This window comes from Sus scrofa, chromosome 7 (genome assembly GCF_054392235.1).
Source record: "Sus scrofa isolate SSC_HxYL_T2T_F1_AM1 chromosome 7, Sscrofa_HxYL_maternal_Yorkshire_Landrace_v2.0, whole genome shotgun sequence".
Lineage (NCBI taxonomy): Eukaryota > Metazoa > Chordata > Mammalia > Artiodactyla > Suidae > Sus > Sus scrofa.
Genome location: NC_139389.1, coordinates 134,119,947 through 134,143,130, shown reverse-complemented (window position 1 = coordinate 134,143,130; position 23,184 = coordinate 134,119,947). Strand labels below are relative to the sequence as shown.

The 23,184-nt window shown below is 46.0% G+C and overlaps 2 protein-coding genes across 19 annotated transcripts in view; one reads left to right on the top strand and one right to left on the bottom strand.

The window, feature by feature from the left end:
- Positions 1-22,306, bottom strand: part of WDR20 (WD repeat domain 20) — a 66,947-nt gene extending 44,641 nt beyond the window's left edge. For 6 of the 10 annotated variants that reach the window (XM_084970219.1, XM_021081576.2, XM_021081578.2 and 3 more), the window contains exon 1: positions 22,045-22,306. Coding sequence is in view for 2 of the 10 variants with exons in the window: in XM_021081576.2 (XP_020937235.1) it covers positions 22,045-22,293 (249 nt within the window). In the remaining 8 variants the exon portion in view is untranslated. The remainder of the gene's footprint in view (positions 1-22,044) is intronic. The other 4 variants (XM_084970220.1, XM_084970221.1, XM_084970223.1 and 1 more) reach the window with 1 other exon arrangement.
- A 320-nt stretch (positions 22,307-22,626) lies between these two features.
- LOC102159409 (uncharacterized) overlaps positions 22,627-23,184 on the top strand; it is a 47,229-nt gene continuing 46,671 nt past the window's right edge. For all 9 annotated transcript variants that reach the window (XR_014811393.1, XR_014811396.1, XR_014811398.1 and 6 more), the window contains exon 1: positions 22,627-22,901. Coding sequence is in view for 1 of the 9 variants with exons in the window: in XM_084970266.1 (XP_084826392.1) it covers positions 22,734-22,901 (168 nt within the window). In the remaining 8 variants the exon portion in view is untranslated. The remainder of the gene's footprint in view (positions 22,902-23,184) is intronic.

Sequence of the window (23,184 nt, the reverse complement as noted above, 5' to 3'; positions counted from 1 at the left end):
AAAAAATCAAATCAGCATCAGAGAGCGGACGGGAGGATGAAGAAAACTCAGCCAAGGGGAGCTGTGGGCCCGAGGTGGGACGGGGCTCACGGAAAGCCGCTTTGACAGCAACACCTTTGGTCAGAGATGGGAAGAAGCAAGGGCGCCAGCGCTGCGGCTGCCGCCGAGGGAAAGGATGCCAGTCGGAAGGAACAAGCCGCACAAGGGCGCCAGGGCTCCGAGGACGCAGCGCGCTCCTCTTTGAGGACTGGGACGGTGGGAGGGAGAGAGAGTGCGAGAAAATCCCCCGGGTGGCTGAGGCGGGAGGGACCAGATCACAATAAGGAATTTAGGTCTTATTCTAAGAATAAGAAATGTTTAAACAGTGGAGAATGTGTCCTGACCCATATTATTTAAAGATCACCCTGGCCGCCATCCAGAGAAGAGACTCTAAGAGGCAGGGGAGCAGCCGAGAGCCCACCGTAATAAAGCGAGTGAGAGAGGCCGCCTTGAACCAGGGAGCTGGAGGTGGAGCAGGGGAGTGATCAGGTGCTGCACATAATTTAAGGCAGAGCCAAGAGACTCTACTGAGGCACTGGAAGTGGACTGAGAAAAAGAAAGAAGTCAGCGGTGACTCCAAAGTATTTAGCCCAAGCAGCTTTTTTACGGGGATCTAATAGGTTCCTTAAAAAAAAGTCACGAGTTTCCACTGTGGCACAAAAGGACGAGAGACATCTCCACAGCGCCAGGACGCAGGTTCGATCCCCGGCCCAGCACAATGGATTAAAGGATCCCGAGTGCCTTGGTAACGGTCTCCACTTCCACTCGGATCTAATCCCTGGCCTGGGAGCGCCATACACCACGACGCAGCCAAAAATGGGAGAGAGAAAAAAGTCATACCTTCACACAAAGCTCAAACTCTAAAATGGGTTATAAACAGCATCAGCAAAAAGCAATGCTTATCTACGTAACAAAGAGACCCACGCCTGGGTCCATTCCTACTTAATGAGCACTTCCACTGCTCCGGTACATTACTAGGTACTAGGGGCCTAAACTGAGCTTAAAAGATATAACTGACGGAGTTCCCGTCGTGAGGCAGTGGAAACAAATCAGAATAGGAACCATGGGAGTTCCCGTCGTGGCGCAGTGGTTAACGAATCCGACTAGGAACCATGAGGTTGCGGGTTCGGTCCCTGCCCTTGCTCAGTGGGTTAAAGATCCGGCGTTGCCGTGAGCTGTGGTGTAGGTTGCAGACGCGGCTCGGATCCCGTGTTGCTGTGGCTCTAGCGTAGGCCGGTGGCTACAGCTCCGATTCAACCCCTAGCCTGGGAACCTCCATATGCCGCGGGAGCGGCCCAAGAAATAGCAACAACAACAACAAGACAAAAGACAAAAAAAAAAAAGATTAAATAGAATAGGAACCATGAACTGGCAGTTCGATCCCTGGCCTCACTCAGTAGGTTAAGGATCTGGCATTGCCATGAGCTGTGCTGCAGGTCGCAGATGCGGCTCGGATCTGGCACAGCTGGTGCTGCTGTGGCTGCGGCGTAGGCCAGCAACCACAGCTCCGATTATACCCCTAGCCTGGGAACCTCCATATGCCTTGGGTGCAGCCTAAAAAGACAAAAGACAAAAAAAAAATTTTTTTTAATTAAAAATATATAACTGAGCACCAGAAAAGAACTGGTAGGAAAAACTCCAAAATAGTAACAGCTGTGGGATATGTGGAAATTTTTTTCTCTTGAATTTGCCGAAATTTTCTACCATAAACACACCTTACTTTTAACTTTAAGAGGGAAATATTTTTCCTTTTTACTATTGCCAATGAAGGAAAAATTCCTACAGGGCCAACTTAGTAGTAATTTGAATGATTAGAAGATTTTCCTTCTAAGAAAACATTTTAGGGAGGGGGAGGGAGTGATATGGACTGGGAGTTTGGGTTTAATAGATGCAAACTATTATATTTAGAATGAATAAACAATAAGGTTCTATGCTACAGCACAGGGAACTCTATCCAGTCTCCTGGGACACACCATAACGGAAGATAATATTTTAAAAGGGTGTGTGTGTGTGTGTGTGTGTGTATGACTGAATCACTTTGCTGTACAGAAACTGGCACAACATTGTAAATCAGCTACACTTTAATAAAAAAAGTTTTTAAAGGGATTTGACAAAAAAAGAAAACATTTTACTGAAGGGATTTCTCAGTTTTCTTTCATGCCTCTACCTGTTACCAGTGCTAAGGCAGGATGTAAGTATGGACAAAGAGAGGAAGAGATGAGTAAGTTGGAGAAAAATGGGTTAACAGCTTCCTATTCTTTACATATATTATCTCACAAAACATAAATGAGAAAGATCAGAGTACTTAACCAAATACTAACTGCATATAAACAATATGCTTTCTGAGATCTACCACCCACCATCAAAAACGACGAACAAAATCACTTACCCATTTATCCATTCATTCAAACATTTACTGAGTGCCTATAATGCATCAAAGGCACTGAGCTAGACATAGAGGGTTCAGGAATGAATGAGATAAAATCACCCCTCCTGAGTTCACAACCTAGTCTAGGCGGTGGGGAAAAAGACATGAAATTTCAAATTCTTTTTTTATGACTGTGACATGTGCTGGGGTTCTACCAGGACATGTTCTGTGCTTCTACCAAGTTCTCTCCTGGTAGAAGATAACAGGAGACGTCACCAGTAAGTGGCTTGGAAAAAAAACCCCACATGAGTTAGGCTTTGAAGGAGTAGGACTTACCCAGGGGAAGGGGCAGAGAGTGGAAGTATATTCTGTGCAAAAGAAGGGAACATGAAGAAGAATCTGTGGCAAGAAGGGGAAGGCTTGTCAGAAGAATTACAAGCAAGTTAGTGGGTCAGAAAGACAGGGTGAAGGGGAGCGGGGATGACAAGCAAAACAAGCGCCAGCTCCTAAAGGGCCTTGTAGGCGTGGTGATGACTTCACTCTGAACTCGGAAAGCAGCAAGAACCACTGAACAACAGCCAGCCTTGGAGCGAGAATCAGATTCACATTTTTAAAGATCACTCTGGCTACTGTCTAGAGAATAAATGCGAGGAGCGGAAGAGCACAGCAAAAGACCAGTCAGAAGGCTGTGTGGTGCCCAGGTGAGATGAGTGAAGGCCTGGAAAGCAAAAGGAGATGCCTTCAAGATCTCCTCTGGAGATAAAATCATCAAAATTCCTGGCAGCATGAAAGCAGGCGGCAGGAGGAAGAGAGGTAGAGAAGAGTCACGGAAAACAACGAAATAGAAGACACTGAAAAGGACCAAAACATCCAAAACGTACGTTGAAGATACGGGAGAAAGACATTCCGTGCAAATACCAACAGAAATAAGCTGATTTTTCAATCCCCAAAAGAGAATTTCCAGTTCTCAAAACAGAACATCACAGCGAGATACTTAACACCCCAGCAGCAATGAATAAAGCAGTCATGAGACGGTAAAGATATGGACAATGTGAATGGCATCGAAAGCCTGATCAAACACACACACAGATCTGTCACCCCGAGCCTCACAGGGGATAGACATTCTTTTAAAAATACAAGGAGGAGTTCCTGTCATGGCTCAGGGATTAATGAACCCAACTAGGAACCATGAGGTTGTGGTTCGATCCCTGGTCTCGATCAGCGGGTTAAGGATCCGGCGTTGCCATGAGCTGTGGTGTAGGTTGCAGACACGGCTCGGATCCCGCATTGCTGTGGCTGTGGTGCAGGCCAGCAGCAAGATTTGACCCCTAGCCTGGGAACCTCCATGTGCCGCGAGGTGGGGCCCTAGAAAGACGAAAAGATTAAAAAAAAAAAAAAAAATACACGGAACAGAAGTTCCCATTGTAGCTCAGCAGAAACAAATCCGACTACTATCCATGAGGACGTGGATTCAATCCCTGGCCTCGCTCAGATATCCAGTGTTGCTGTGAGCTGTGGTGTAAGTCGGAGACTTGGCTCAGATCCTGCACTGCTGTAGCTTGTGTATCGAAGCTGTAGCTTCAATTTGACCCTTCACCTGGGAGCTTCCATATGCTACAAGTGCGGCCCTGAAAAACAAAAACCAACCAACCAAACAAAAAACATGGAACATTTTAACTAGATCACAAAGAAAAAAAAAAAATCATCACATTCCAAATAATTGATAAAGAAAACATTCTATGTCTATACCGTATGAATAAGTCAATGAGTAACAAAACTAAACACCATGAACAGAACTAAAATACGCCTGTTTTGGAGTTCCCGTCGCGCGCAGTGGTTAACGAATCCGACTAGGAACCATGAGGTTGCGGGTTCAATCCCTGCCCTTGCTCAGTGGGTTAATGATCCGGCGTTGCCATGAGCTGTGGTGTGGGTTGCAGACGTGGCTCGGATCCCGCGTTGCTGTGGCTCTAGCGTAGGCTGGCGGCTACAGCTCCGATTCAACCCCTAGCCTGAGAACCTCCATATGCCGTGGGAATGGCCCAAGAAATAGCAACAACAACAAAAAGACAAAGTAAAATAAAATAAAATAAAATAAAATACGCCTGTTTAGAAATTCAGGGTTAGGAGTTCTCTTGCGGCAGGTCAAGGATCCAGCATCGTCACTAGAGCAGCTCAGGTTTGATCCCTGGCCTGGGAACGTCCACATGCCACAGGTGTGGCCAGGAAGAAAAAAAAAATTCCGGGTTAAAGAGGAAATTTAAGTGGAAATAACAAAGTATCTAGATCTTAATGACAATGATGTTACCACACGTGGAGGACTGTTACAGCAGTACTTAAGAGGGACTCCTACAGCCCTGAGCACATCATTAAAGGGCAAAAAAGGCTGAAAACCCATGTTTCCAATTCAGAAAGCTAGAAAAAGAACAGAGTAGGCTGCTCTCGCCTTCTGAAACGGACTGCACTCTGCCTAAGAAATGCGTGTCTCTCTAAATAAACTTGCTTTCACTTTACTATGGCTCACTCTTACATTCTTCTTGAAAAAGAAATACAACAGGAGTTCCCATCGTGGCGCAGTGGTTAACGAACCCAACTAGGAACCATGAGGTTGCGGGTTCGGTCCCTGCCCTTGCTCAGTGGGTTAACGATCCGGCGTTGCCATGAGCTGTGGTGTAGGTTGCAGACGCGGCTCGGATCCCGCGTTGCTGTGGCTCTGGCGTAGGCTGGCGGCTACAGCTCCAATTCGACCCCTAGCCTGGGAACCTCCATATGCCGTGGGAGTGGCCCAAAGAAAGAGCAAAAAGACAAAAAAAAAAAAAAAGAAAAAAAGAAAAAAAAGAAATACAACAGACTCAATCTAAAGAGAATAAAAGAAGTAAAGATAACTAAAGATAACACAAAGTACAAAACAAAAAACAAAAACAGCTGATTCTGCAAAACAAAATTTTAATTGACAAACTCTTGTCTGTTGAAGAAAAAATTAAAATATGAAGGAGGGGTGAAGCTCGAGCTGGACAAAAGTGAAATAGAAAGTGGTCAGAAAGATGAGGCCAGAAAAGCAGAAAGACCGAGGTTCAAGTGTCATCACGAGGGGGTTTCAATAAAGAGAAGATGGTCAACTGTGTCAAACCTGCTGAGAAGTCAAGGAGTTGTGGGCTGCACATATCTAATGCAATTGGCAGCATGACGCTGAGTAACGTGTCTCCTGGCGCCAAGGTCACACTGGAGCGGAAGGACAACCGTTTCTATCTGAATCAGTAATTCTGGAGCTGAAGCCGTTTCAGCTGACGACAAGACCCAGAGTGTCACTATGGGAGAGAGTGCCAGAGGCGGACTCTGTAAAGTCATCAGGGGTGGACACGGAAGCCAAGAAACTGAGGAGCTAAGGTGCTCAATGGGTCATGCAGTGGACAGGACACCACCCGGGAGCATGGCTGGAAAGGAAGGCTGTGCAGCAGGTACCAGGCTCCTCTCAGGAGGAGGGGCAAAGGGGCCTCCACCTAGTCCAGGGCTCACCCTGCAGCACAGCAGTCACGGCCGCCAAGACTTTCCAGGCCAACTTGCACCCCACTCTCTGAGCTCCCAGGGAACTGCAAATGGCGGCCACACCAAGGAAAGCCCTGAGCATAACACCCACCACTTTTTAATTAGCAGAGATTGCTGGCTACATGTACACCTATTCCAAAATCCAGGTGGGGGGGTTAATATAAGGAGTCGTGCAATTCCTAGAATTAAATAGAAAGTAAGAAGGAGTTGGAAGGGAGAGCATGAGTACTTTTTTCCGAGACACCAGGATAAGGAAGATGTCACTTTCAAACACAGCTGGCTCCAGGCAATCGAGACACCAGACACAGCTGCCTCCTGGGTTAGCCCAGAAGAACTCTCAACAGCACAAGATTCCATGCTGTGACTAATTTCTAAGTCTCTCAACCAATGCAACGGGGGCTGGCAGGCCTACCTCTGTGAGCTTTGGTGACGAACACTAACCAGATTTGTCTTGTGACAGGGATTTTGAGAGATTACTGAATTTACTCAAGTAAGTCTTTAGGAGACTGTAATTTCAACCAGTGCTTCATTCAAAATCGAACACAATGTGCCTACTATGTACAGGCGCTTTGATGATACAGATGAATCCAATCTGTTTCTGCCCTCGAGATTCAGATTCAGAGTCAAAAAATCCCACCGCTGTGAAGAGGTCGCGGGACGTTTACAGCAGCCAAACAGCAAAAGCAAGGGAAAGAGGTTTCTCAACACGCAGGAGGAGTACAACACAGCCCACTCTGGGCTCAAAGTGCAACTGCAGCGTGTTGCATGCCTTGCTTTACTGCTTCATCTCACTGTCAGCGCTTCTCTTGAGGCAAGAGCTGTGTCCACTGCGTCGGGTCCCCAGTACCTAACCCAGTGTTACGACCTGCAGCGTCGTTTGCATCTTGTGGTTGCCCACCCAGTATCTATCTATAGATGAATTCTCCTGAATCTATTCACACTGCAGTCCAGAACAGGTTCCAGAGGAATCCGGCTATCGGATAACCCAATCCCCTTGCTACAAGTTTGGATTAGTCAAGACTCTAGTCAACCACTGCATATTTCCTTGGCTACTAGAATGAGCTGGTAATCCAACTTAGGGCAGTAAGTCGAAGGAGGTTTGCTGGATCTTCTGTCAAGTAGCATTCCCTGTTCTTCAGAGAACTACAAGAACCACTCATTCTCATCCTGGATACTGGCTCTCATGCTGCTCCATGTGGTACAGAAACGTGAAGCCTAGAGCCCCTACTCCCACTCTGCCACCTAAGCCGGGTTGATACACAGTAGAAAGCAAAACCCGGAGAATCTCAGCCAGACGGACGTGATGCCCCAATCAATCCACATCTGAAGCCTGTCTTACTTCCGGAATTTTCTTTTTTTTGTCTTTTTTTTTTTTTCGTCTTTTGTCTTTTTAGGGCCGCACTCGTGGCACATGGAGGTTTCCGGGCTAGGGGTTGAACTGGAGCTACAGCTGCCGGCCTATACCACAGCCACAGCGATGCCAGATCCGAACCACGTCTGCGACCTACACCACAGCTCACGGCAATGCTAGATCCGTACTTAACCCACTGGGAAAGGCCACGGATCGAATCAGCATACTCACGGTTCCTAGTCAGATTAATTTCTGCTGCACCACAATGTGAACTCCTGCAATTTTCAATATCAGTATCATGCTGTTTAAAGTTTAAACTTGTCTGAGTTAGGTTTCCTGTTACTTGCAAACCAAAACATTCCTAACATTATATATTCAAGGTATGCTAAATTCTAAAAACCACCCTTCGTCAGCTCCTTGTACAGTACATTCTAATGTTCATCTCTTGCTTCCAGAAAGTCTTTGTTAAACCCAATTCTCAAATGTTAAAATATAAATATTTTCCCTCTTATTTAAAGCTTGAAGAATAGCAACTGGTTAACACCTGTGGCTCAAAATTATAAAAAATTATAAAAGAAAATTTACAAATTTATCAACTATAAAAATATGAAAATCCTTTATGGCAAAAACAAAAATGAACAAGCACAAACATACATACACAAACACCCCTGAGCAAAATTACAAGACAAATAACAAACTGGAAAGAAAAGAATTATGTTAATTCATTATCACAGTCAAAGTGCAAATCTCTCTTATGTATAAAGATCACCTTTTTTAGAAAACCAAGGAGTTCCCTGTGGCTCAGCAAGTGAAGGAACCAGAACTGTCACTGCTGCGGCTTGGGTCACCACTATGGCATAGGTTCAATCCTTGGCCTGCGAACTTTTGCATGTGTGAAATTTGGCATGGCCAAAAAAATAGACAATAAAGACATCCAAAAACCCAACAGAAAAATGGGCAACGGATACAAAACTGACAGTTTATAGGAAAAGAAATGTTTCACTCTTAATATATACAAAGATGCTCAACCTCACTTGTTACAAAGAGAAAACAAAATTACACTAACTTCTCACCTATCAGATCTAATGCAAAAGTCTGACAACACACTGTTGGCGAGGCTGTGGTGCAGCAGGCGCTCTGGTGCGGGAGCACAAATTAACACAACCCCGCCCTACAGAGGGCAGTTTGATGCTATCTACCACAAACGTCGACGCGCTGACCCTCTGACCCAGCAGTACCGCCTCTGGAAATACATACTATAGATATACCTGGCTCTATGCACAATAACATACATGCAAAGTTATTCACTGCAACATCATTTGTCATTTTAAAAATACTAACAGTCGAGAGTCTGGTTAAATAAATTATGGTGGACTTCCCACAATGGCACAGTAGATTATTTTATTTTTTTGGATTTAAATGATTTTTATTTTTTCCATTATAGTTGGTTTATAGTGTTCTGTCAATTTTCTGCTGTACAGCAAAGTGACCCCGTCACACATGCATATATACATTATTTTCTCACATTATCCTCCATCCTGCTCCATAAGTGACTAGATAATAGTTCCCAGTGCTATACAGCTGGATCTCATGGCTCATCCACTCCAAAGGCAATAGTTTGCATCTATTAACCCCAGATTCCCAGTCCATCCCACTCCCTCCCCCTCAGCAACCACAAGTCTGTTCTCCAAGTCCATGAGTTTCTTTTCTGTGGGAAGGTTTATTTGGCACAGTGGATTAAGAATACAACTGCAGCGGCTCAGGTTGCTGTGGAGATGTGGGTTTGATCCCCCACCCAGCACAGGGGCTCAGATTCAATCCCTGGCCTAGGAATTTCCATATGCCACAGGTGCGGCCATAAAATTTAAAAAAAAAAAAAAAATGATGGAACATCCACAGCATGGAATTTAATGCAATTATGAGAAAGATTGAAGAAGCTCTCTATTTACTCCTATGGACAGATCTCCAATACACATCATTAAGCAGAAAAAAAGCAGCAAAACACCACACACAGTATGCTCCCTCAGTTCCTTCAAATCTCTGCTCAAACGTCACCTTATTCTTATAACAACAGAAGGATGAGTCAGGAACAAATAAAATGATTACAGAGAGAGGAAAGGGACTGAGCGAGGGGTCAGACAGAAATGGAAGCTAGATGTCTCTGAATATAACCTTGTTTTATAGTTCTTTTGTTAGAACCACGTAAATGGTTCTTACATAATTACAACACAAAAATTTATTTTTGACAGCTTTACAAAGATATAACTGATACACAAAGAACTTCACGTGTTAAATGTGTACAATCTGATGAACTTGGCCATATGCAAACCCCCACGATACCATCACCACAACCAAGGGAACAGACATGTCTAACCCTCCCAACGTTTCCTCGGGCTCCTTTACTTATTTATTTTGTGATGAATACATGAGATCTACCATCGTAACAAATTTTGATGTATACCATATCGTACTGTTAACTACAGGCACTATGCTCTAAGCAGGTCTCTAGAATCTATTCATCCAGCATAAGTGAAACTGACACAAGGGGTCAAACCCGCATCCTCCTGGATACTGCCTAGGCGATAACCCGCTAGCATTAACCTGCTAGCCGCTGGGGAACTCCCACAATAATGTCTTTTAAAAGATTATAAAAGATTACAAAGGAGATCAATTATATTAAAATACAGTTATATACTACATTAAATAAATTTAGATTTTTATTTTTATTTATTTATTTATTTTTGTCTTCTGTCCTTTCAGGGCCGCACCCATGGCATATGGAAGTTCCCAGGCTAGGGGTCAAATTGGAGCTGTAGCCACCAGCTTACACCACAGCAACTCGGGATCCGAGCCGCGTCTGCGACCTACACCACAGCTCATGGCAACGCTGGATCCTTAACCCACTGAGCAAGTCCAGGGATCTAACCCGCAACCTCATCGTTCCTAGTCAGATTCCTTTCCGCTGCACCACGACAGGAACTCCCTATTTTAGAATTTTTAAGTTTACTTCACCTAGAATAAGAGGCTCTAGTAGCAGATCCACAGCAGATTAACTACTGCAATTTGGAAGTAATGATGAGTGTAAATGATATTTGATAAATCCGCAACAACCATGACATGAAATGCAAACATCTGTGATTTTCACTGGTGATAAAATCACAGGTCTGTTACTACCATGATTTGCTGCCTATATTCATAATTGAAGAACATGTTAAGATTCAGTTAGAAGTTGTAAAAATAGATGTAAAATATTTTTCCCAACCTAGGTTGACATTCCTCCTAAATTCTATTCAGATTAACAAGTCCTGTAAGTTAATACTGTCTAAAACGGCAGGCACCATCTGTACACTGCACCACTATTCACTCATCCGTCTTACCATTAGACTGTAGTTACTTAAGGCCAGGGACTATGTCTTACTTGGGCCTGCAGGTCCAAAAAATGTTAGGTGAATGAACAGGCCATTCCTTATTCTACTGGATTACGATCTCCTCGATGGCAGAGGTTCTCTCTCAACAATATTTTGTTTTGTTTTTGCCTTTTCTAGGGCAGCACTCACAGCATATGGAGGTTCCCAGGCTAGGGGTCGAATTGGAGCTGTAGAAGCCGGCCTACGCCAGAGCCACAGCAATGCAGGATCTGAGCTGTGTCTTCGACCTACACCACAGCTCATGGCAACGCCAGATCCTTAACCCACAGAACAAGGCCAGGGGTCGAACCCGCAACCTCATGGTTCCTAGTCGGATTCGTGAACCACGACGGGAACTCCCATCAAGAATATTTTGTTGTTGTTGTTGTTGTTGCTATTTCTTGGGCCGCTCCCGCGGCATATGGAGGTTCCCAGGCTAGGGGTCCAATCGGAGCTGTAGCCCCCGGCCTACGCCAGAGCCACAGCAACGCGGGATCCGAGCCGCGTCTGCAACCTACACCACAGCTCACGGCAACACCGGATTGTTAACCCACTGAGCAAGGGCAGGGATCAAACCCACAACCTCATGGTTCCTAGTCAGATTCGTTAACCACTGCGCCACGACGGAAACTCCCCATCAAGAATATTTTGATAGAATAAATGAGTATGTTGGTATCTTGTCTCCTCGATAAAAGGATAATCCTCTTAAGTCCCAGGGTCATGTCTCATACTTCTTCAATTTCCCATAGTCCCAGCATACTGCTTTTCACACAAAACCACTCAAATATTTACAAATGAAACATTAAGACAAGACAGAGACACGGACGAAGATCAAAGCAAGCAGAGAACGAGCACCTCTACCAGGTCTGCTGCAGCAGAAAACAAAAAGCCAAAAAAACAAAGCCCAACAGTGAGATGGTTGTGAACCAAGTAAAGGAAAAAACAGCATCAGGTCGCAGGGACCCCCTACAACGTGGTTACTTGAAAATATGTTAAAACAGCGTGGTATTCTTACTTTAAATATAAAAATCTTAAAAACTCCTCATGAATGGTTCTTGCTTCTTTCTCATAAAAATCTATAGTTTCAAGTACATTTTCCTCCTGCTACAAAACAAACAAAATGTAGCACATGGAGTTCCCTTGTGGCATAGTGGGTTAAGGACCCAGTGTTGTCACTGCAGCAGCTTAGGTCACTGCAGTGGAGTGGATTCAATTCCTGGGCTGGGAACTTCCATATGCCTTCCACATGCTTCATGGGTGGCCAAAAATAAAAATAAAAAAAATAATAATGACACAGTGGAGCAGACTGATACGGCATGTTTTTAGTACAATATACCCTACTTTCTAAAATTCCACATTAGAAAATAGAATTGACAATGCAAAACACTACTCAGTTTACAAATTACCAATTGGCAGAGAAGCTGTGAAGTTGAGAAAAATGCTAAAAGGCAAGGAGCAACTGCCAACTAAGGTTCAGTCAGAAATGGAAGCTAAAGCATTTCTGAAATTAGAAAGACAAAGCTACACGTTTTGAAAATTATAAAAATGTGATCCTTCCACAACAGGGCGGGACAAATCCTCTGTCTGAAACCCGACACAGACCCACCTCCTGTGAGGCGGAGTCCCCTCACCTCACCTCTACTCCTTCATTCCACCCAGGCCGGTGCTGCTTCCGGCAGGGCGGGCACAGGCCTTCTACTTTCTGTCACATCTACCAAGACAAAAACACAAGCTCCTCATGGACAGGAAGTGTCTTAATTTACCCTCACATCAGCCATGATAGATAGCAGCGCCTTGTATTTGCCAGTTCCGCAATAAACACTTGAGGAATGAGGATTTTTTTCAAGCGAGATATACCTTGTACTCGATTATGAAAAAGAGATGCCAAATGTTCAGAAGATAACTTGGCTTGTCATTTACATTCTCAGACAATTCTAAATGTCCTGAAAATTAAAACTGAAAATGTCTACCAATTAATTTCTATTTTTAATGTCTACTCTGAAATAACCAAACAGGGCATTTCATATCTTGGCACAAACTAACCTACCTGAAATATAAATAAAATTGCTTCCTAAGACACCAAATAACAGACTACAAATATCTTCACATTTATTTTCAAAATAAGGCTCTTTAGGCACATAGCCAAACTAGTCAGTGGCAAAATCCACTAACTATGTTTTGATTCTTGCTCACGCTTCCTACCAGAGCACAATAAACACTAAAGTCACTAGATGACTGACTCAGTGATAATAAATACAGGTGACAACTTTCTTGGGGACAGCGATTTTGTCTATACTCAGCATAAAACATATCTAGTACCTCGTATCTGGTAGGTGTGCCCATAAGTATTTGCTGAGAGAACGGCATTCATGACTGGCTCGTGGATCTCACTGACACATTCTGGGAGCTTCTTAACATGGATCATAGCCATTCACGGAGACTTTCCAAGTCTCATCACCATCCTCCTCTTTGAGGGCAGGAGAACCAGGGCATCACACGAAAGTTTCTCAAGCCTGCTTTAAGAGATAAATTAACATGCCTTCCCCTGAGTATACAAGGTCCTATCATCAACTAACTAAATCTTTGTATCAATACTTCAGAAGTCATTAAGTGGCCCTTCGTAGGGAAAAAAACAAAACACAGATTTCTACCCAATTCCACATGGGCCCTACTAAATTAAGCACAAAATTTCTGAAAGTAAATTTGGTATAGAAGTTCCCATTGTGGCTCAGTGGGTTAAGAATCCGACACAGTATCCATGAAGATCTGGGTTCGATCCCTGGTCTCACTCAGCAGGTTAAGGATCCAGCATTGCCACAAGCTGCAGCACAGGTCGCAGATGTGGCTGAGATTCGGTGTGGCTGCGGCTGTAGCATAGGACTCAGGTGAGGCTCTGATGTGACCCCTGGCCCAGGAACTTCTCTATGTCTCTGGTGCAGCCATGAAAAAAAAATACATATAAAAAATTCTAGACTTCTAAACTTCTAAATTACAAATGGGGAGCAGAGTGGTGTGAAAATAACAAATGGGGAGAAGGGTGTGAACGCGACCTTCTCTGGAGCAATCCAGTGTCTAAAACTAGCCTGCGGAAAAAGCCTTAAAACGGCATCTACTTCATCCTCCCACACAAAGCATGAATTCCTCAGTCGGCAACAGGTGGTCCTGCAGTCTTGGACAAAGAGACGGACCATTTCCTACACAGAATGTTCATTCTCTCCCAAGTCACCCCATTACCCTCCTGGATAACTCCAGCTCTAAAAATATTTTAGCTGTTATTATTAACTGACCTTCTGGTCCCAGTTTCATCTCAGCATGGTGAATACCAAGATTTTATAACATACAGACCTAGAGTCACTATATGTTCAACTTTCTTTCACAAACACCCACTCTTCCCAATTCCCATTCAAGAAACAGGCAAAGAATCCAAGACATCAAGACATCTCCCTAATATAAGGATGAATCTATTTTCATTAAAAAATTATTGGAGTTCTCATCGTGGCTCAGCACAAACAAATCTGAATCGTATCCATGAGGACGCAGGTTCAGTCCTGGCCTCGCTCAGTGGGTTAAGGATCCGGCATTGCCGTGAGCCGTGGTACAGGTCACAGACTTGGCTGGGATCTGGTGTTGCTGTGGCTGTGGGGTAGGCAAGTGGCTACAGCTCCAATTTGACCCCCTAGCCTGGGAACCTCCATTTGCCGAGGGTACGGTCCTAAAAAGACAAAAAAAAAAAAAAAAAGAAATTTATTGAGCACAGGGAGTTCCCATCACGGCTCAGCAGTAATGAACCCAACTAGCATCCAAGAGGACTCAGGTTCAATCCCTGGCCCCACTCAGTTGGTTAAGGATCCAGCATTGCTGTGAGCTGTAGCACAGGTCACAGACAGGGCTCAGATCCAGGGTTGCTGTGGATGTGGTACAGGCCAGCAGCTGCAGCTGTTTTGACCCTTACCCTGGGAACCTTCATATGCCACAAGTTGGGCCCTAAAAAAAAAAAGGCAAAGGAGTTCCCGTCATGGCACAGCGGAAACAAATCCAACTAGGAACCATGAGGTTGTGGGTTCAATCCCTGGCTTTGCTCAGTGGGTTAAGGATCCGGTGTGTCCATGAGCTGTGGTGTAGGTCGCAGACTCAGCTCAGATCTGGTGTTGCTGTGGCTATGGCGTAGACTGGCAGCTATAGCTCCGATTCGACCCCTAGCCTGGGGACCTCCATATGCCACGGGTGTGGCCCTCAAAAGACAAAAGACAAAAAAAAAAAAAAAAAAAAAAAGAGAGAGAGAGGAAAAAAAAAAACCATTATTGAACACAGAATCATACAACCTTAAGAGTTTAAAAGGTCTTGGACGCCATCTAATTCTACTTCTCATTTATTGTAGGAATTGCTTCAATACTATCCCTGGACAGGAAGGCAGTATAAAAAAGAATGTACATGTATGACTGGATCACTGCTGTACAGCAGAAATTGACAGAACACTGTAAATCAACTATACTTTAAATTAAAAATAAATTTTTTAAAATGCCCCTAGACAGGATCTTAAGATGAGGGGAGAAAAGTAAAGATCTTTGACTTCACGTTAAGTAATTCTGGGTATAGTTTTTAAAGGCTGCTTGATTCAATTTTAAAAAGGGGGAGGGTGGGGAGTTCCCGCTGTGGCTCAGCAGGTTACAAACCTGTGAGCTGTGGTGTAGGTCACAGATGAGGCTGGGGACGTCCACATGCTGCTGGCACGGCTGTAAAAAGCAAAAAGCAAACACACACACACACTGCCCCAAAAAAGGGGAGAGGCGGTGAGAGAGGACTAAATGAAGAGTTTGGGATTAGCAGATACAACCTACCATATGCAAAACAAATAAACAACAGGGTCCTACTTCATAGTACAGGGAACATACTCAACACCCTGCAGTAAGGAGTTCTCCTGTACTGCGTCAGGTTAGGTTCCCCCCCGTGGTCACTGCAGTGGCTTTGGTCACTGCTGTGGCAAAAGTTCGATCCCTGGCCCCAGAATTTCCACATGCCATGGGCATGGCCAAAAAAACAAACAAACAAACAAACTAATATCCTGCGATAAACCACAACGGAAAAAATACAGAAAAGAATATGTATATGTATGCATAACTGAATCACTTTGCCATACATCTGAAACTAACACAACATTGTAAATCAACTATGCTTCAATAAAAATAACTTTAAAAGTTGTGGCAAGTAATACAGCTTATAAAAGTAGATCAAGGGAGTTCCCTGGCGGCCTAATAGGGTTAGAGCTCTGCACTTTCACTGCTACAGCCCTGGTTCAATCCCTGGCCTGAGAACTGAGATCCCACATCAAGTCACTTCGCACTGCAACCAAAATAAAATAGAATAACACAGAAGATGATTTAAAAAAAAAGTAGATCAAAAGTAATCTGCATCATTTGGCTACTTTCCAACACCTCACTGTCTCCTGCTACTTAATTTCCCAGTTACAAGAAGAAAAATTTGTTACCAACTAACAATTATTTAAAGTGTCTTTTAAAAGACGTGAGCAGTTACTTTTGGGCTCAAAATTGAACAGATTTTTCATCTACCAAAGGTTTCTTTTGGGGGGGGCGCACAGGCAGCATGTAGAAGTTCCCGGGCCAGAGACGGAACTCGTACCACAATAGTGACCTGGGCTGTTGCAATGACAATGCTGATCCTTAACCCACTGCACCACAAGTAAGAAACATAGGCGCTCCCTTACTTTAAAAGTAAGACATGAGAGCTCCCCTGGGATGCAAGGGGATCAGCAGCATCTTGGGAGTGCTGGGATGGGGATTCAACCCACGGCCCGACACAGTGCATTAAGGATCCAGGGTTGCCACAGCTGCAGCTTAGTTTGAGGCTGTGGCTCGGATTTGACCCCTAGCCAGGGAGCTCCATCTGCCCTGGGTCGCACCCCACCCCCAAAAAAGTAGGACATACACGGACATGGACACATTATCCAGTCATTCAGTCAACAAATGAATAGCAGGGCCTACTATCTGCTGGCTGCTGCGCTGGGTGGGCACGGAGAAGTCAGAAGGCAGAGAACATGTTCTATTCCAAAGCACCTTTGTTCATAGAAGAAGAATTGAGAATTACAAATTGAAAGAGCTAGAAAGGCAGCGTACAGGATGCTATAAAAACATGTAAGAGTGAAAACTGATCTAGCCTGGGAACTCAAAGAAGGGTATGGTGAGGAACTGACGTTTAAGCTGAGATCTGAGTGGTGGCCATTCACATTCATGCAAAAATAGATCTCCATAAAATGAAAGGTTAGTACAGTAAACCCAGTACCTTCGGCATCTTATGCTAAAACAACCTCTCCTTTAAAAAGAGGAAAGCTGGAGGTCCCATCGTGGCTCAGTGGTTAACGAATCCAACTAGGAACCATGAGGTTGCACGTTCGATCCCTGGCCTTGCTCAGTGGGTTAAGGATCCAGTGGTGCCGTGAGCTGTGGTGTAGGTTGCAGACGCGGCTCGGATCCTGCGTTGCTGTGGCTCTGGCATAGGCTAGTGGCTATAGCTCTGTTTAGACCCCTAGCCTGGGAACCTCCATATGCCGTGGGAAGTGGCCCAAGAAAATGGCAAAAAGACAAAAAAAAAAAAAAGAGGAAAGCAAAGCAAGCTAGAAAGAGATCTGAAAATTAGCAGGTGAAAGTTCTCTGGGGGGAGGGACAGGGTCTTTTTTTTTTTTTTTTCCCACTGTACAGCAAGGGGGTCAGGTGACAGGGTCTTGCTCATCTCTGGACCACCCCACATAACCGCGCCCAGTGTATTATCAAGAGTAGTCACTCAAATCTCCATTGAAACAACTGGCCTACCCTCAGTATTAAGCCAATGTTCCTATTATTTTTAGTTAAGCAAAATAAATTCACCAGGAGTTCCCATCATGGCGCAGTGGTTAACGAATCTGACTAGGAACCATGAGGTTGCAGGTTCGGTCCCTGCCCTTGCTCAGTGGGTTAACGATCTGGCGTTGCTGTGAGCTGTGGTGTACGTTGCAGACGTGGCTCGGATCCCACGTTGCTGTGGCTCTGGTGTAGGCCGGTGGCTACAGCTCCGATTAGACCCCTAGCGTGGGAACCTCCATATGCCGTGGGAGCGGCCCAAGAAAATGACAAAAAGACAAAAAAATAAATAAATAAAAAATAAATAAATAAATTCACCAAACTAGATGTCATCACCCAAGAAAACCTACTCTCAAGAAAAAAGAAGAAGAAACCCTACTCTAAACTTTGGTTACAAAAGAAGATGCTTTCATCTACCTCAAAAGATTGCTGCCAAGATTCAATGAAATTGCACAGGGCAAGAGTTCCCGTCGTGGCGCAGTGGTTAACGAATCCGACTAGGAACCATGAGGTTGCGGGTTCGGTCCCTGCCCTTGCTCAGTGGGTTAACGATCCGGCGTTGCCGTGAGCTGTGGTGTAGGTTGCAGACGCGGCTCGGATCCCGCGTTGCTGTGGCTCTGGCATAGGCCGGTGGCTACAGCTCCGATTTGACCCCCAGCCTGGGAACCTCCATATGCCGCGGGAGCGGCCCAAGAAATAGCAACAACAACAACAACAAAAAAAAAAGACAAAAGACAAAAAAAAAAAAAAAAAGCTGGATCAGTCTCCCTTCACCAAGACAATTCTTTAGGAGTTCCCACTGTGGTACAGTGGGTTAAGAATCTGACTGCAGCCGCCCAGGTTGCTGCAGAGGCACAGATTCAATTCCTAGCCTAACTCAGGGGATTAAAGGATCCAGCATTGCTACAGCTGCGGCGTAGGTTCAGATTCAATCCCTGGCCCAGAAACTTCCATATGCCGTGGGTGCAGCCATTAAAAAAAAAAAGAAGAAGAAGAAGAAGACAGTTCTTTAGATTCAGTTGCGTTTCTTTACCATGAATTCTCTACGTGAAGAAAAAACTGTATCACAGGATTGTACACCTTGGCCTTCTCTGAGGGGCTGAGGCTCCACGACCCCTAAGGTGCCTCTAGCTCTAAAGACTGACCTGTGTCTCACAGGGGTCAAGATTACTCTCCTTAGCGTGGACCTTAGCCTACCTCCTCGTCCACTCCACTCCCCCATGCCTGCACACCTGCTTTCAGGAATGACAGCACATAGTTCATGACTGAAGTTTTTTGAAAGACCCAGTTTCCATTTACAGCAGTGTGGATGGACCTAGGGAATATTAAGCTTAGTAAAATAAGTCAGACAGAGAAAGACAAATACTATATGATATCACTTGAGGAATAAAAAATAATACAAATGAATGTATAAGCAAAACAGAAACAGACCCACAGATACAGAAAACAAACCAGTGGTTACCAAGAGGGGAGTGCAAATTAGGGGTATGGGATTAAGCGATACAAACTACTACATATAAAATAGATAAGCAACAAGGATATATTGTATAGCACAGGGAATTATACCCATTACCTCACACTTTTCATCAAGATCATCTAAAAATACTAAATCACTAGGCTGTATACTTGAAACTAATCATACTATAAATCAACTATACTGCAATAAAAAAAATTTAAAAACCTAGTTTCCACTCACTTCACATGCAGATTTGAGTTGAATGTATTCATCCAAATTAAAGTTTCTGAATATTCTGAACGATCCAATTAATTGCTGTAAAACTTTACATGCCCTGAAGAAAAAATTTTTTAAAAGAGACACAATGACCAAGTGTCAAAAACAGATTTGTAACTCCTAACCACAAAAAGTAAAATGGGGGGGACTAGGGAGGGGACTGCTTTTTAAGGGCCACACCCATGGCATATGAAGTTCCCAGGGTAGGGGTTGAATCAAAGCTATAGCTGCTGGCCTGCGCCACAGCCTCAGCAACACCAGATCTCAGCTGCATCTGCAACCTACACCACAGCTGACAGCAAGGCCAGGGATCGAACTCACAACCTCATGGATACCGGTCGGATTTGTTTCTGCTGCACAGCAGGATTCCCAAATTTGGGGTTTTGACTAATGAAAATTATCTGCTCTATTTTAAAATCAGAAAATAGTTGTTCCCATCGTGGCACAGTGGTTAACGAATCCAACTAGGAACCACAAGGTTGTGGGTTCGATCCCTGGCCTTGCTCAGTGGGTTAAGGATCTGGTGTTGCCGTGAGCTGTGGTGTAGGTTGCAGATGTGGCTCGGATCCCACATTGCTGTGGCTGTGGTGTAGGCCGGCAGCTATAGCTCTGATTCGACCCCTCGCCTGGGAACCTCCATATGCGGCGGGAGCAGCCCTAGAAAAGGCAAAAAGACCCAAAAAAAAAAAAAAAAAATCAGAAAATAGAATCACAAAAACAATCACATACAGTCAGAAATAACAAAAAATAAACGCAAACGCATTCATGGAAAATGAAAAAACAGTTTTTCTCTTTATAGGGCCGCACCCTCGGCATAGGGAGGTTCCCACGCTAGTGGCTGAATCAGAGCTGTAGCCACAGCCACAGCAACTCGGGATCCGAGCCGTGTCTGCGACCCACACCACAGCTCATAGCAACGCCGGATCCTTAACCCACTGAGCGAGGCCAGGGATCGAACCCGCCACCTCATGGTTCCTAGTCAGATTCGTTTACCACTGTGCCACGACAGGAACTCCAAGAAAACTTTTATTTAAAAAGGTAACTGCTACCACTAATTAATTGTTCACATATTTAGGTTTTATGTACTTTTAAATTTTATGTAATTCAATTTTAGTAACTTAAAATTTTAAACTTATTTCCAGAGAAAAAGCTGATCTTTTCAGTTCTCGTAGCAATGTCAAGACAGGAGCTCCTGTTTGACAGTTGCTTTTCATGCTTATTTTAACCATACTTTACAACCACTGAGTGTTGCGGGGCTTTAAAGTTCATCACAATCATTACACCATAAATCACAAGGTGTGTACTGCAATATTCACTTTTGAAAGAGCTGCAGATAGAGGTTAAATAACTCGTCCAAGGTCACCCAACAAGTCAGTGACAGAGTTGAGAGTAGGACTAAAACTTCAGCTCCTTGACTACTAACTACTTCACTTCTCCAATTCCGAAGGAGAAAAAATAAAGCCGCAATTTACTTTCAGTAATCTGCAACAACAAGATACCTCAAACGCAGCCGTACACTTACCATAAACACTACCAAAAAGATTCACCCAGAACAAATGAGACAACGTGTTACATACATCTAGATACCACGGTCACAGCCCTAGCTCTTGGAATCCAGCAAAAACTAAATCCCCAACAAGTTCACCCTTCAATATACACAATTTACTCTCACACTAATCGAACATGTATCAGTCAATCGATTATCACTGTTTCCCACGCCCAGGTGCTGGGAGGTACACTAATTTCCTCACTCTTCTAAGAGTCAACTCAAAGACCGCACATCTCAAAAGGAAGCAGCTGTCAATGAGAACGAAGTTATGTAGCCAGGGAAAGAAAAGCTCTAATAAGTTGCCCCTTTTGAAGAGACATGTTTAAAGGATGATTACATGCTTGACAGAATTACTGTTAAAACGCCCGCCAAGAAGAATGGTTCTAGTAAAGCAGCTTTTAAGGCAGAGCCCTCCCTGTTTGGGACACAGCCTGACTTGTTGGACAAGACTGATCTGGGCACGCTCGCACAGAACCCCTGCGAACCAGCGTAGTTCACCGCAAACGTCGTTGCCACCTAACTCTAGCACTCAGCCTGTCCCATGCTCTAAGGGACACGACCCTGTGACACCCTCTCAGGAGAAGGTTCCCTCCGCGGAAGCAGTGACAGCTGTCTTCCCACGGATGTTTCTGGACACAGTGTTACCATCAGAAGGAGGGGCTCCCAGGAAGTGTCAGTGCGGCAGCAGGTGGAGTAGCCCTTCGTGCCGAGCAGGTCCTTTCTGACCTATCTCAAGTGCTCCGCTTCCCAGCCCCGGTTCCGCCTTACAGGTCTTCCCAGGCCGCCCCGCGCCCCGGTTCCCTAACCCGGAGCGAGACTCTCAGCCCTCCCAGGAGGCGAGGCGGTCTCAACAGACTAGACGGCCACCCCACCTCTTCCGGGGACCCGCAGGCCCGCTCCCTGGCCGTGTCAGAGACGGACAGACCCTGCCGGAGGGGAGGCAGCCGGCGCCTTCTGAGGCCTCCCGGCCGGAACCCCGCGCCCCGCGGTCCCTTTCCACCGCCCCCACCCGTCCGACACCCCGCCGCCGCCCTCCTCACTCCCGAAGCCCCTTCCTCAGGCGCACTCCAGTGGAGTTACCGGCCCACTCAAAAGTAAGAGCGACGGCCACCCCCCCGGTCACCCTGGCCCCGCTGTCACCGCCCTGCTCCCGGCCTCGGCCCACGCCGCTGGCGAGCCCCGGTGACGCCCGGGTCGGTACCTTGCGGACCCCCTTGTAGATATAGAAGTAGAGCTCCCGGCCCACATTGAAGCAGAGGCGGTCGCCGTTGCCAGACTGGTCGTTGAGGTTTACGAAGGAGACGCGGACAGGGTTGGATCCCTGCGAGCTGAAGGGCACCCGGTTGGGCCGGCTGTACTCCGAGTGCGGCAGCAGCTTGTACAGACCTTCCCGGGTGGTGAATTGGGTCTTAATCTCGTTCATCTCCTTCCCTCCTCCCTCCGTCGCCATCTTGGAAAGCAGCGTTCATCCTGCCCTAAGTGCCCGGATCACGCCCACCGCGCAGGCGCCGTCTCGGGCTCCCGCGCTCCCCCCGCCCCTTTCTCCTGGCCCCTCCCACCTGCGAGCCGGCCCCGCGGAGGCCGGCGAGGAGAAGGGGACGGGCTTGTTTACGGCCCGACTGCGCAGGCGTGCTCACCTGGCGCGCTCCACGCGGCTGGGCGTGCGCAGGCTCCGCCCCCGGGCGCGGCCTCGGGGCGGGGCTGCGGTTGGGGGGTCTGGGGGCGGGCCGGCCGTTCCACCGCCCCCGCCGCCCCCGAGCTGGCCTGCGGGAGGCGCTGACGTGAGCTCGCGTGGGCTGCTCAGCTGCCCCGGCCCTGACTTGCAGTCCTGGGACCCCCAGGGGCGGAGGAGAGCGCCGCCTCGGCCGCCGCCCAAGTCGGGGTCGGCACATGGGGTACCGTGAACAGAGCTCGGAAGCCCCCGTGTTCTACCCACGCGAGGGTGCGGGAGAGCCCCCTTCTTCTGGGGCCTCCCCTCGGCCCCCCGGCTGGACCGTCCGGACGCCTGGGTCAGGAAGCCCCTCTGCACCTGTGCATCCTGAGTTCGTTTCCGAGAAGGTACCGAAGACCCTGTTTTCCGCTTCATCATTCGTTTTTTCAGGCGAGGCGGCGGGGAAGGGAGTGTACCTGCCCAGCACCTGTGTTGTTAGCAAGTCAAATATCTGAATACCTCTCTGGGGTGAGCCTTGGCTAATTTAAGGAAAGCAGGTAGTGATGGCACGTCTGTTTTAAGTTTGTCTCCACCAGGTGTTTAGAGAAAGGAGGAGGGAAATGGCTTTGGGAACTAGGATCTAAATTAAGCAGAATTCAACTTCTCTTACTCAATAGTTTATCAGGAGCT